Raw genomic sequence first — 14,618 nt, forward strand, 5'->3', positions numbered from 1 at the left:
TACCGTTTTTTGCTTTGTTTTTTTTAATTTATTTTAACGCCAGATTTTAGGCATCTGAACCACATGTGGCTACTACAGCGCGGACAGCGTACGTTTCCTGCGCCAGATGTGCAGTGTCATTCAACCCGGGGAAGGGGGTGAGGGGGTGGGCTGTTTATATCTTTGGAAAACAGACACTGTGTGTGTAAGCTTTATGCTTTTCTGCCTCCTAACCGCCCAGGAGAAGCCGCTTGTCGGAGTGAGCGCGCCGCTGTGGGGCCGCCGTCTCCGTGCGCTCTGACTGGAGGGGGCTGGCTCTCCTGATTGAATCCAGCTGTTGGGAAAGTGCTCGGAGGGGGCCCGTTAATTTGCATTGCTAAATAATCTGTAGCGCCGACAGAGCGGGGAAGAAGCAGAACAGTCCATTTTGAAAAAGCATTCTTCCAACACTTGGTCAATGTACTGGAGCTTCAGCTCGACCAGGCAGCGGTTAATGAAAACCTGGTGTCGGCTTTCGCGTAAAGGCGCATAGTTGGGGGTGGTGGTGAGAGTCCTGCTGAGTAGTGGCGAGGGGATTCAAATTTACGGGTCGTTTCAAATCTTTCCTTTGAGAGAACTCAGTTGGAGTCGTAAACCATGCATTTAGAGGGACGTGGCTTCAGGTTTTGCTCTCCTTCAAGGTCAGTAGTCTCCACTTTATTTTCTCCGCAGGCATCTTTTGCGTAACGGACTTTTTTTTTTCTTTTTTCTTTTCTTTTTTTTTTTTAAACTTACGTTGCATGTTTGAATGAATATGTGACAAATGCCTGTATCAAGTTCCTGTTTTCTTCTGCGAACTCCTTCCGAGAAGGGCCTAAAAACGTAAAATTTCCTCTTTGCAGGATGCTGACAGCTCTGGTATTTATTCTGCTTTGTGTCCAGCCTGGGCGCGGACAGGTAAGACACCTTCATCCATTTAGTCTAAGGCTGTGATCACTTAACTAAAAAGTTGCTCTGAAACTTACCAAAGCCAAATAAAGATGCAAATGCGTCTTTGATGCAAGCTAATATATTTATGCATTATAACATATATTCTTCTCATACTAGTTTGACATCTCAGCAAATGAATGCGTTAAAAAACATGCTCAAACCGCATTTTGATCACTTCTCTTCAGACCTGCACAGAAGGTTTCGCATATGAACCCAGAACAAGACAGTGTATAGGTGAGTGGCATCACTTCTGTTTTTTTTTTTTTGCATTGAAAAGTTACATTTATAGAACAAAGAGACGTGTCTGGAATTCAAACACAGTGTGCGCAAGAAAATCAAATCCCAAAGCACCGGGATGGGTTGTAGCACAGATTCACACATGCTCCGGATGCAAGAATGTCCTTATCAGTGCACGGCTCTGTATTCCAGATGTGGATGAGTGCCGTACCATGCCAGATGCTTGCCGAGGAGACATGCGCTGTGTGAACCAGAACGGAGGTTACCTATGCATCCCAAGGAACTTGTACAACCAGCCTTACAGACCGGATCCCATAGTGCCTGAGCCGGTTTACCCGGACCCTTCAGCTGGATTTCCAAACTCTTTCCTCCCATCTCCCCCAAGATCTGTGGAGCCCAGCTACCCAAGAGTGATCAGCACTGCGCAATGTATCCTGGGATATACTCTTGCAGAGGATGGCACCTGTAACGGTTAGTAGGATTCTGCAGTTTGTTCTCACTGGTCTAAGATATTTACTACCACAAGTAGAATATAGTAATGTGTTTTTGAGCTACCCCTGATTTCTTTATATTTTGAGAAGCAAATGAGAAATAATTGCAATAATTTATTAAAACAGAAATAAAGGCACAAATACAGTTTGTACAATTTGAATAAGCTTGAAAGTCAATATTTAAAATGAAAACCTTTATTCTTTACACAGTGTGAAGTCTCTTAGGCCAGATTTCTTGTTATTTCTGTAAGTACTCTTCAGGAATAGTTCTCCAGGCTTCTTGAAGGACATTCAAAGCTCTTCTTTGGATGTTGGCTGCCTTTTGTTCTGTTCTCAGTCCAGATGATCCCACACTGCTTCAGTAACTTTGAGGTCTGGACTCTAGGGAGGCCAATTTATGACTGATAGTATTGTGTGTTCGTCTGTCCAGATATGCCTTTCCTGCATTGGCAGTGTGTTTGGGATCATTGTCATGCTGAAAAATGAATTTATTGTCAACCAGAAGCTTTCCAGATGGTATTTCATGTTGGATTTAATTCTGATGGTGCTTTTCAGTTTTCATAATTCCATCAACTTTGATGAGATCTCCAACACCACTGGTTGAAACAAAGCCCCGAACCATGACAGAGCCTCCACCGTGTTTTACAGATGGCTCACAGGTTACTGTTGTACCTTTCTCCCCAACTCCCTCAAATTTTTCCCTCAAATTGTTGTCAGTTTTAGGGGGGGAATTGGATTCATCACTCCATAAGACCTGTTCCCATTGATTTTCAGTCCAGTTCCTATGTAATTTGACATGCCTCCATCTTTTCTCCCTGCTTCCCTTCTTTAAAGGAAAGACTGCACACCATGCTGAGGTGTGACAAGTTTTCAACTAATAGCTGCTAGTAGTTAATAGTGCAAAAGTGCTTCTTTATGTCTGTCAAACTGCCTTATCTTTGGAATTTCTAGAATTCAACTAAAGAAGTTTGAACAAATTATGTGTTTTTGTGAGACAGGCTGCTGTTAACAAAGTGCCTGCTCAGTTGTCTATGATCTGTAGACAAAACACTGGTTTATCCCTTGAGTTAGGTGCCTTTTTTATGTTTGAATAATTGTTTACATAATTACACAGGTCCATGTTGCCTAACAAACAAACACAAAAAACATTCCTCTGAAAATGTTCATGTGAAAAAGCAGACAATGACCTTCTGAAAGATGGAGAACTGTTGCTCAAGAACCCTTAAAAAAAGGCAAGGCAAGGCAAGGCAAGTTTATTTGTATAGCACAATTCAACAAAAAGGTGATTCAAAGTGCTTTACAGAGACATTAGAAACAAGAACAAATAAAAAGCATGATTTAAAATTGATTAAAACAAGCAAATAACCTAACTAACTAATTAACAAACAAACAAACAAACAAACAAACAAACAAACAAAACAGTATATAAAATCAAAACAGATAAAATCAGAACAGTAGATAAAATCAGTAGTTAAATGTAAGTTTTGAAATTTAAGCTTAAAGTGTGGATTTGGTGCTTTATTCAAATGCAGCTGAGAACAGGTGAGTCTTCAACCTGGATTTAAATAAACTGAGTGTTTCAGCTGATCTGAGGCTTTCTGGGAGTTTGTTCCAGATATAAGGAGCATAAAAGCTGAATGCAGCTTCTCCGTGTCTGGTTCTGACTCTGGGAACTGATAAAAGACCGGATCCAGATGACCTGAGGGATCTGGATGGTTCATACTGGGTCAGGAGGTCATTGATGTATTTTGGTCCTAAACCATTCAGAGCTTTATAGGCCAGCATCAGAACTTTAAAGTCTATCCTCTGACGGACAGGCAGCCAGTGTAAGAACCTCAGAGCTGGACTGATGTGGTCCACTTTTTTGGTCTTAGTGAGGACTCGAGCAGCAGAGTTCTGAATGAGCTGTAGTTGTCTGACTGATTTTTTAGGTAGACCTGTAAAGATGCTGTTACAGTAATCAAGCCTACTAAAGATGAATGCATGGACTAGTTTTTCCAGGTCCTGTTGAGACATCAGATCTTTTATCCTTGATATATTCTTGAGGTGATAGTAAGCTGACTTTGTTATTGTCTTAATGTGTTTTTCTAAGTTTAGGTCTGCATCCATCACTACACCCAAATTTCTCGCCTGGTTTGTGGTTTTTAGATGTATGGATTGAAGTTCTCTGGTGACCTGTAATCGTTTTTCTTTGGCGCCAAAGACTATTACCTCAGTTTTGTTTTTGTTTAGCTGGAGAAAATTGTGGCACAACCAGTCATTGATTTCCTCAATGCATTTACCAAGAGCCTGTACAGGGCCTCGGTCTCCTGGTGACATTGTGATATATATTTGTGTGTCATCTGCATAGCTGTGATAGTTTATTTTGTTGTTCTTTATAATCTGTGCCAGTGGGAGCATGTAGATGTTAAACAGAAGGGGTCCCAAGATGGAACCTTGGGGAACTCCACATGTGATACTTGTCTGCTCAGATGTGAAGTTACCTATTGATACAAAGTATTTCCTGTTTTCTACGTATGTTTTGAACCAGTTTAGTACAGTTCCTGAAAGACCTGTCCAGTTCTCCAGTCGTTTGAGTAATATGTTGTGGTCAACTGTATCAAATGTTGCACTGAGATCCAGTAAAACTAGGACTGACATTTTTCCACTGTCTGTATTCAGACATATGTCATTAAACACTTTGGTCAGAGCGGTTTCAGTGCTGTGGTTCTGTCTAAAACCTGACTGGAAGGCATCGTAGCAATTATTCTGTTTTAAGAAGTAACTGAGCTGTTGAGAAACTGCTTTTTCAATGATCTTACTTAAAAACGGGAGATTTGAGATCGGCCTGTAGTTGTTCATTTGTGTCTTGTCAAGATTGTCCTTTTTCAGTATAGGTTTAATTACAGCAGTTTTTAGTGATTCTGGAAACACACCTGATAATAAAGAAAAGTTGACGATCTGTAACAGGTCTGACTCTAAAGTCTTTGAGACCTTTTTGAAAAAACTTGTTGGCAGGACATCTAAACAGCAGGAGGAGGAGTTCAGTTTACCTAAGATGTCCTCCAGGTCTTTGCTGTTAATAGGTTGAAACTGTTTCATGGTGTTTAAACAGTTTTTTGGTGGACACAGTACATATCCTGGATCTGCTGTTGATGTACCAATTGCTTGTCTAATTTTTTGTATTTTTTCAGTGAAGAATTTGGCAAAGTCATTGCAGGCCATGGTCGAATGAAGTTCAGCTGCCACTGACACAGGAGGGTTTGTTAGCCTGTCAACTGTAGAAAATAAGACCCGAGCATTATGGCTGTTTTTAGTGATGATGTCAGAGAAGTAGGACCTCCTTGCATTCCTCAGTTGTAAATTATAATTGTGAAGTTTCTCTTTATAAATGTCATAATGAACCTGGAGGTTTGTTTTTCTCCATCTGCGCTCAGCTTTCCTACACTCTCTTCCAACGGGCCAAGAAAGTCTGGCCCGTTGGAAGCAAAATATAAGGGAGTGAGAGCCAGCTCAAGACTTTTGCAAAGTATTGTAACTCAACATTGTACTGCAGGTTTTTCAGTCTGATTTCATTCCCCAGTTGTTCTATACGGGGCTGGTCACCTGCTTGAAGCCAGGATTATACTTACAGTTTTTCTTATTATACAACCTTTTTTGTCCATTTGGAGGAAGCCAGTGCAGTCACTACTCTATTTAGAAATGATCTGGTAGTTGCTAATGGGTTAAATCCTGATAATCATAGGGTATGTGGTTGTCTGCGCAAATCATCATGTAAAACCTCTGATGACAAAATTAGCATCCATTAGAAATTGATGTCACTTGGATGCTTGCATATTTGCGCATGCAGAAAGTATTAACTCTGGGCTCAGGAGAACTCCCGTAGCTTCGGTTCAGTCATACGAGACTGACTCATAAAAAATTCTGCTGAAAACTTCACAATTCTTCCGTTCAAGCCAATTTCAAAAATGAAGTAAACATTGTTCGAGCCAAGTCTTTTGTTCGTGTTCATCAGAAGTCCCCGAAAGTTCAAAGTTGCTTATTGTTTTCAGTCGTTTGCTTACATCAGTCTGACAAAGCGCTTGTTTGATTGTTCACGGTGGGTCAACATTTGCACCCATTCATCACAGTGAGGGAATGTAACCACAAGCAGGGTTTAGATCCCAGCCTTTCTATTAAAAACAAACGCACAAACAAACAAAGAAAAACACTGAAATTCAACAACTCTATTTGGGGACTGAAGACGTAATTATTCATAAATTTCCATTAAAATGTGTGGTCATCTTGTAACCTCTCTTGTTAATTACCTTACCCTTTAAGAGGATTCTAACCCCCTAACTGACATAAGAATGTCATATTTGATTTTCTGGAGTATTTTTCTTAACACAATCGCAGCTTTTCCCTTTGCTGCCACTCTAATGCATCTTTAAAGTTACTTCAGGCAAGTTATGAAGTCAAATTTCAACCAGGATCCCTGTGGATTAGCTGATCAGAAATCACCTGGCAAATTTCATCATAGGGCGTGAAGTTACTGCACATCTGCAAGTTGCTTTGCAACCCATCTCTGCCAAAGCTCATTTTTATACTGTCTCACTGCTTGCAGGAGATATAAGGGTGGAAGGTGTCTATCCGCGGCTGCAGCTGTTTCTGGTCTTGAGGCTCTTAACTGGATTTCAGCAGTGGCTGAAAAATTTGAATGTTTTGCAGAATACAGTCTTGACATCTGCCACCTGCTGCTGTTTATCAGATATTAGAGTCAAGCTATGAACGAGGTAACATCAGTGGGAAAAGATAAAGAATAGGAATTCAGTGTGGTTAAAATCCAGAGAAATACATGAATCCATCGCATCACAGGGACAGATGTTTTTTAGTGTTTTGTGCCGCAGCCTGTCTGCTGTCACCCCACCGACCCAGAGGCCCATTTAACGTTTCAAAGCGAATAAATGTCATCTTTTTTAATTGAGCTGTTTCAATTTCACAACTTCAAGAGTTCCCAGCTGTTAGATAAACACTTCACAAACTTTCCTTGGCGGGTCTAGCAGGGACAAGCTGTTAAAAAATGGGTTCCTTAAGGTCCATTTGGGGTGTTTTCCTGTCATTTTGGATAAATTAGCCATGACTGTGCTGGGAGGAGGAAAATGTACATATGTGGTACAGTTTTCCCCCTCCAAAGAGAGCTCTAGAAGTTCGCTCATGGACAAATATGGACTTTTTTCCCCTCTTTGTAGGGGAGAAGGTCTGTGAGGGAATCAGCTCGCAACATTGTTTGGGTAAACTACACTATGTGAGTGCCAAAAATGAGGTCATATGCTGCCAAATTTGTGCCCAGGCCAGGGCAAGAGAACAGGCATGCCTCTGTGGAGGCAGCGACTCAGCACACCCCTGAAGGCTGGCACACTGTGTGTGCAGTGATGTAATTAGTTGCTGATTGATGCTGCTGTGGGGCAGAAAATACACAGACTGCGACTTCCCGTCTGAACCTGCAACAATTGTGGTTTTGTTTCTGAGTTAATGGTATGTCAGTGTTTCAAATGGAACCAGTCTGGGGGAACAATAGAAATGATAAGCTTCATCCTGAAGGTGTTGAATACAGTTGAGCTTTCACTCTATTTAACCACACTATCTCTAATAAATGGACCATAATAAAAGTGCTTACAGTTTACTTTCTAGACAAACACACAATAATTAGGATAGATGAGGATAGATCAAATTAACATTATAAAAATGACACCTGCTGAAAATCTGTACAAAACTGTCACTGCTTAAGCACACTTTTTATTCTCTACCAAGTAAAAAAAAAAGAAACCATTAACGTTCAGATGCTGTGCTTTTCATCCCACTAGAGACTGTAATATTCATTACAGCTCATAACTCAGTTTTAGGGATTTTCAGGTTTTTACTGGAGTCCAGGGATTTACATGCTCCGTTGTGCCTGGAGAAAAGTATCCAGCCTTATGCACTTTCGAAACCAGTGGGTCATCTTTTAACAGAGCATTTTTCTGGTAGTGAAGCTATAAACTCTTATCCTTTATAATATTTTCATTGGAATCTTGATAAAGAAAAGCAAGCTGGTTTTGTGTCACTTACTGTTATTTTGAATCAGTTTGTGCAGCCATATGTGGTCAAGATCTTTCTGCACGGGAGTTTGGTTTTTTTTTGCATCTACATCTGACCCTGTCATGTCTTCTCTGAAGCTGATCAGGGCTGTCAGCAACTCCAAAAACTCGTGGGCAGCTCATAAAACAGCCTATATAAGGAGGTGAACTGAAACGCTCCTGCGGCTTGTGTGTGTATATGTTGGAGATCTGCAGTAAGGTCTACACATGGGGTGCAGATGAGGGGCATTCAGGGAGATTTTCACTGGAAACTGTAAGCAGGTGCCGTGGCTGTGTAGCTTTTGGCCGGTGGCCTAATGCACCGGGTCTCCTCCACCCTCGTGAAGGGCCAGTGGTCCCAGCTGGCATAAAGGGCAACGGTCCCACAGACAGACGTTATCGCTTATCATAGCTGCCTGTTCAAACAAAAAACCAGGCTCCCACCCACTTCCCCCCACCGGTTTTCTAGAGATCGGTGACTTCATTGTCTGAGAACCATAAACAGAAGTTGGAATTTGCGATTTGTCGTATCCTCATAAGGGCATTATGATTTAGTGTGTGAGCTGCTCCAGGGGCGTTGATGGAATTCAGATTGTAATCTGAGAAATCTGCAAATCTGTGTAGAAACGATCATAAGCGCTGAAATGATAACTGTTTGGTTAAGAGTTTGGGTTTTTTTTAAGCACAGGGCGATGAAACTCTGAGTGTTGGATAAACTGATTTTCAAACAGAAGATTGCTGGTGCAATCTTCAAGCCAGCAGGAAAAAGTTCCCTAGCTGATGTGCTTTCGAGCAAGGCACATGAGCATCAAATCCTGCATTAGAGTTAGTCAATAAAAGGTGAGGTGAAGGCTAAACCTAAATGTTTGGAATCAAATCTACTGACGTCCGAGAAGTGCAAAAAGCATAACTCCCACATGGAAATCAGTATTATCAGTGTGCTTTTATCTCATCTGTTTACTTTGATGTCATTTTAAAAATATCCATGCCTCACTTTATGAAATACTTTAGATGATACGTGATACTCTTCTCCTAACTCTCAATAAACTTTGAAAGTGTCTCTCTGGGTGTTACTTTTGTGTAGATTTGAAGGGCTGGCTGCCAAATGTAACAGAAAAACATGTTTTTTGTGTTAATGTGCTGAACTTTTTTTTGTTTTATGTCGCTTCTGCCTCTTTGAGCGTCCTTTTTAATTTTGTTGAATTTTGTTAATTTTTTCTCCTCTTTTTTTTTTCTTTTTTTTAATTGCAGACATTGATGAATGCGAGACAAACTCTCACCACTGTAACCCCACCCAGGTCTGTATCAACACAGCAGGTGGCTACACATGCTCCTGCACTGAAGGTTACTGGCTCCTTGGTGGACAGTGTCAGGGTGAGCCAGTTTTTCCCTGAAACTTCTTTAAACATTAGCATATATTAACAATACACTTTACCCAATGGGATTCACATTGCATCACTGCAAATACTCTACAAAGTGAACTCAGAGTCAGTTTATTATTGTTCAGCCATCGCTCAATTTTGCCATTACTTTGTGCAAATTATCAAATGAAGGGAAGCTAGGAAAACAAGCACTGAGCATTTTAATTCAATATTTTCTGGAATTACCAAGTGATGGAAAAGCTTTGATTTTCTTCTTCAAGCACTAATAAATGCAAATGTAGTCTTGGACATGCAAAACCAGCAATCTATTATATCTTAGTACTAACACTGTAAAAAGCATAGATCAGAGGTCATGTCAATTTTTATGATCACTGTCGGATAATGCAGAAAAGTCCCTGCATGTACTTGTCCTCATTTAGAAAAGAAGAACAGCGCCCTCCTCATGCTTTGTGGTGCAATGCAGCTCAGCAGAGTCTGTTCAAATCAAAACACTAATCGTATATTTACTTACAGTAAACTTGCCTACAGCACAATATGTATTATGGTCAGTGACTACCTTCTACTTAAATTTTCTTCTTTTTTTTTCTTTTTTGGTACCAGATATTGATGAATGTCGCTATGGTTACTGCCAGCAGCTGTGTGCCAACGTGCCCGGCTCATATTCTTGTTCCTGTAATCCTGGCTTCATCCTCAATCCAGACAGCCGGACCTGTCAAGGTAAACACATTCACAAGCACCGGGCCACGGCTTTACAACAGGAAAAGAAACACCTGTATATCGTGTACCAGTGTTGTCAGCTTCCAGCTTCTGTTGTTCCAGATGTGGATGAGTGTGCAGATGAACCTTGTAGTCATGGCTGCTTGAATACCTACGGGTCCTACATGTGCAACTGTGACGAAGGATTTGAGCTGGCATCTGATGGTACTACTTGCATCGGTGAGGAAGATTTTATTCTTTTGATATATCAATATTAATCTATCTTTGAAGCAGTGTGAATAATTGAGTCGGTAAAGAACCAGAAACTGAGATGCATTTTTGTAAAAAGGAGCAAAAAGTCGTATGACAGAGGTGAATTGAACAGAATAAAAATGTTTGCTTTGGCAGCAGGATCACAGAGAGCAGGTGTGCTGTATGAGACTAGTTCCAGTTTATCACAGGCTAGGTCGACACAGTTTAGAAAGAGCAAGCTGCATGACTGACACCGTGCAAAACATGCAGACTTCACTCAGACATATTGAGGCGGGCTTGGTTGAGCTTGAACACTGAACACTGTTGGTGCTGATGTCCTTTTCTGATAGGTGTTAATTCTGTTTCTTGCTTCGTGCAGACTTGGATGAGTGCAGTTTCTCTGAGTTTCTGTGTCAGTACAGATGTGTCAACATCCCCGGTTCTTACTCCTGCATCTGTCCACCTGGATATTATATATATGAGGACGGCAGGAGCTGTGAGGGTAAGAAGATGAGGAACTCTCACACAGATACATCATTTCCTAACTGAATGCATTAGTTTATGTGATAAAGTTATTATTGTTATCAGTTAAATACTTCTCTTGACTCAGGACACATGCATCTATTTTTCTTTAATATCAACATTGTTGAAGCTTCTTCTTCTTCTCTCGTGATGATTATGTTTAAACTGACTTTGATTGTTGTGTGTTTGATTCTTAAAGATGTCAATGAATGTGACACTGGTAACAACACCTGTACAACAGCACAAGTGTGTTTCAATTTCCAGGGAAGCTATACATGCCTGAATCCTTTACAGTGCAACCTTCCTTACATCGAAGTTAGTGACAAGTGAGTCTTACTTCTTCGCTTTCTCTAGACGCCTTTTAACACCAAATTCTAAACTGTTTCACTGCTTATTTGTTTAAAATATCCTCTAAAGCTTAAAGTGACCGTGTCTCCTCCTTGGCAGTCAGTGTATGTGTTCAGCTGAGAACCCTGCCTGCAGGGATAAGCCCTTCACCATTTTGTACCGACACATGGACATGTCGTCGGGGCGCAGTGTGCCTGCAGATATCTTCCAGATGCAGGCCACCACGCGCTATCCCGGCGCCTTCTACATCTTCCAGATAAAGTCGGGCAACGATGGGCGAGAGTTTTACATGAGGGTACGTTTTTCAGAGACCCATCAACAGAAGATATGGCAGATGGAAGACTTTAGTGCACTATATTAATGCAAAGTAACACAATAAATGAAAGTGGGCCCCCACTCCTACAGAAACTCAAACTCTATAGATGGGCAAATTCAAGGAAACTGCAGAACTAGGCAGGAAAGGAAATGACAGTAGTGTTTGGTTGTTAAAGAATGCAGTCCAGAAACTCCACAGCTGTGACTGTTTAGTTACCAAAGATGTTTCCAAAATCAGTCTTGGACTTGTCCTAGATGATGATAATTCACCAGCTTAATAGTGAGAAAAACATATTAGAATCACTGCAAAGAAGATACCATGCGACGCAAGAAAATCTCCTTTTTATTGTATTGCATTTATCTTAAAGGTTAAGTAATGCAATGCTTGACATTTATCTAAAAAGATGAATGAATACAAATTTATTCATAATGAAATACTGAAAACAACTGAAAGAATTATGTAAGTGCATTACAAAATTTTTGTCTAAAAGATACATTTAATGTAATCCATCTTATTGATTCAGTAATATGATATAATGTAACAAAATAGGCGTTTGATCTGAGATTTAAGTAAGACCACCTGGAGCACCTTTCCTTGTAATGCTTTATTATTTCCATCTAGTATTGGCACTTATCTAAGTGAATAGTATCAGCACTTCCTCGTATCATTACACAGTGAGATGATCGGGATTTGTTCACCCACAGCACGGAGTGACATGTAACCGAAAATACAACAAATAATTACACAAAGTTTTTGATCTTCATTCTAATACAAACCATATTCTCTCCCAAAATTGGGACATTGCATAAAATGTAAATTAAAACAGAATGCAATGATCTGAAAATCCAATAAGCCCATATTTTAGTCATAATAGAACATTGAAAACATGACATTTTTTAGACCTTTTGCTATTTCGAAAAAAAAAAAAGAGTTCATTTTGACTGTGGTGGCAGTAACATGTCTCAAAAAGTTGGAATGGGGGTAACAAAAGGCTGTAAAAGGAAGTGGTGCTAAAAAGAAACAGCTCGAGGAACAATTCGCGACTAATGAGGTTAATTAGGAACAAGTCAGCTGATGTTCTTTTTATACCCAGAAGTAAATGGACAGAGGTTGACCAATCTGTAAAAAAGTACATGTGACTTACTGGCTGAAAACACTAGAGTATCGTGAAACCAAAAATACGAGGACTTCTGAGCAGTCCAACATCCTCCATGAGACAAGAATGGGACAACATTCCTCTCAAAAGTCCAACAGCTGGTCTTCTCGGTTCCCAGATGTTTACAGACTGTTGATAAAAGAAGGGGGGCTGCTACACAGTGGTAAACATAGCACTGTCCTTTTCTGAGATGTGTTGGTGTCATCAAATTTAAAATGAGCTCATAAGTGATACATTTTCTCAGTTTAAGCATTTGACATGGTTTCTATGTAGTTTTATGAGTAAAATGTGGGTTTATGAGATTCTCGAATCATTGCATTCTGTTTTTATTTACAGTTTGCACAGGACTGATTTGACGTTTTAAAATAAGGACTCGAGTTTGTGCTCAGAGACGGAAAGAAAAAGATGGTAGTTTTGATCCTGGGCTAAAGTTAGGGTTAGATCTTTTTTTTTGTAGCTGTGATTATGATGAAATTCTAGATACACTTCAAAGAAATATCAGGTGTTTAGATAAGATTGGCTACGGAATACCGTTTATTTTGAATAAATTATAAATATATATATGTGTGTACCACAGGTTTAATGAGTTGTAAGAACCTGACAATGCAGAGTGCACCCAGCAGATGGTGTAATGTATCTGAAAAGCTGAGTTTGATCAGAAACTGCTAAGTTGGCTTTCTAAACAAGTGTGCTCTTGTTTTATTTACTGGAAGTTGTATAACCAGGCACTGAGCCACGTGTTTCTTCCGCTGTGTGCAGTAGTGTTTCCTGTAATTCATTCCTCACATTCCCCTTTTGTCTCTGTCCTCTTTCTCTTAAAGCAAACCAGTAATGTGAGCGCCACGCTCGTCTTATCGCGGCCAATCAAGGGGCCGAAGAAGGTGGTGCTGGACCTGGAGATGGTCACGGTCAACAATGTCATCAACTTCAGAGGCAGCTCCATCATCCGTCTGACAATATTTGTATCAGAGCATCCGTTTTGAGGGTCCCAAATGAACTTCATTGCCACAAAAGAAAGTCAAGCATGAAGCAGCTGTTTTCACCTGCAGCTGATGTAATAGTTTGCTTGTTGCCCCCCTTCCCCCCTCATTATGTCACCTTCGGTAGAGCCACAACAGGACTCCGCTGAGAACAGCTGACGGGAAGACTTTCCCGTGCTGGAATCTCCACCCTTGTTTAATAGACACTGAGCTTTTACGACTACGATATTGACTTTCAACACACAAACCCACGCACACACAGACATGCAGGGATATTTATGGTGTACAATTTCAGAGGACGACCTGACAACAGCAACATCACGGAGAATCGGTGTATATACACACGAGCTCGTCCATTTGTCTGTGAACCTTCATCCCTTCACATAAGCTGTGAGTTTTATGTTGTCATTTCCTCTCAAGTGGCATCTGATCTTAGCTGACAAGAGGAGAGCCAGTTATCCGAAGCAGAAGTGTAAATGTGCATTTTACAGAGGCAGTATTTAAAATGATGTAACAACAAGTCATTAATTGAATTATTGATCACAGTTTCTTTTTGACCAATAAACTTCTTCACCACACAAACAGCTGTCCCTGGCATGAGGCGGCTCCCAGACTAATGCATCACCTGGTTTTGTGGATACTCTGGGGAATTTGGGATGGGGATTTTTTTTGGCACTATAACAAAATGTGGGATTATATCAATGCATTTTAGGGGTCACTTTAGCAAAAACTCCTGAAACAACAGCTAATTTATGGATTATAATGTGGGACTGTGATACATTTTGAATTACTGCATTTACACATATATACAAAAGTGTCAGTTTGGGATAAGTATGGGTTGATAGCAGCACTTATTTGGGTATCAGAATTTGTGAAAAGGGCATATAATAAACCATTGGGTGCTATACCATGTGAGGGTTACTTAATATGGATGTTATAGCAACACTTGATTTGAATATGGGGAACCACATTTTTAACACCTCTTGTAAATTTTTTCAGGGTCTAAACTGTTAATAGATTTGAGGGGTGACTGAGAAAATTTGCGTGATTTGGGCACACATGACGGTTTTTAGGTATATAAAGAAAAAAATGTATATATTTACATATCAGCAAATGTTTTGCAATCAGCGAATTCAGTCTACATTAATTAATCGGTGGGTAATATGTCAAGTATAGGCGACTTAGAAGGAAAACAGTAGCTTGAGAAAGTTATGAC

The 14,618-nt window shown here is 40.3% G+C and overlaps 1 protein-coding gene across 1 annotated transcript; it reads left to right on the forward strand.

Moving 5' to 3' along the window:
• The first annotated feature begins 206 nt into the window (after positions 1-206).
• Positions 207-14,004, forward strand: fbln5 (fibulin 5). The gene is made up of 11 exons (XM_085391998.1): positions 207-659; positions 861-915; positions 1,134-1,182; positions 1,378-1,656; positions 9,002-9,124; positions 9,733-9,849; positions 9,952-10,068; positions 10,460-10,582; positions 10,802-10,928; positions 11,050-11,245; positions 13,244-14,004. Exons 1-11 carry the CDS (start codon positions 616-618, stop codon positions 13,403-13,405), a joined length of 1,392 nt encoding a protein of 463 aa, XP_085248124.1. The 5' UTR covers positions 207-615; the 3' UTR covers positions 13,406-14,004.
• Positions 14,005-14,618: the final 614 nt, after the last annotated feature.

The sequence above is a fragment of the Rhamphochromis longiceps genome, linkage group LG19 (assembly GCF_057381845.1).
Source record: "Rhamphochromis longiceps isolate RC_006_pf linkage group LG19, R_longiceps_female_GT1.1, whole genome shotgun sequence".
NCBI lineage: Eukaryota > Metazoa > Chordata > Actinopteri > Cichliformes > Cichlidae > Rhamphochromis > Rhamphochromis longiceps.

Bases quoted from the DNA above. Each gene is read 5' to 3' on its own strand.
- fbln5 (XM_085391998.1), top strand. From the start codon at position 616: ATGCATTTAGAGGGACGTGGCTTCAGGTTTTGCTCTCCTTCAAG. The intron at 10,069-10,459 runs GTGAGGAAGATT...TGCTTCGTGCAG, and splicing joins TGATGGTACTACTTGCATCG to ACTTGGATGAGTGCAGTTTC. The intron at 11,246-13,243 runs GTACGTTTTTCA...TTTCTCTTAAAG, and splicing joins GGCGAGAGTTTTACATGAGG to CAAACCAGTAATGTGAGCGC.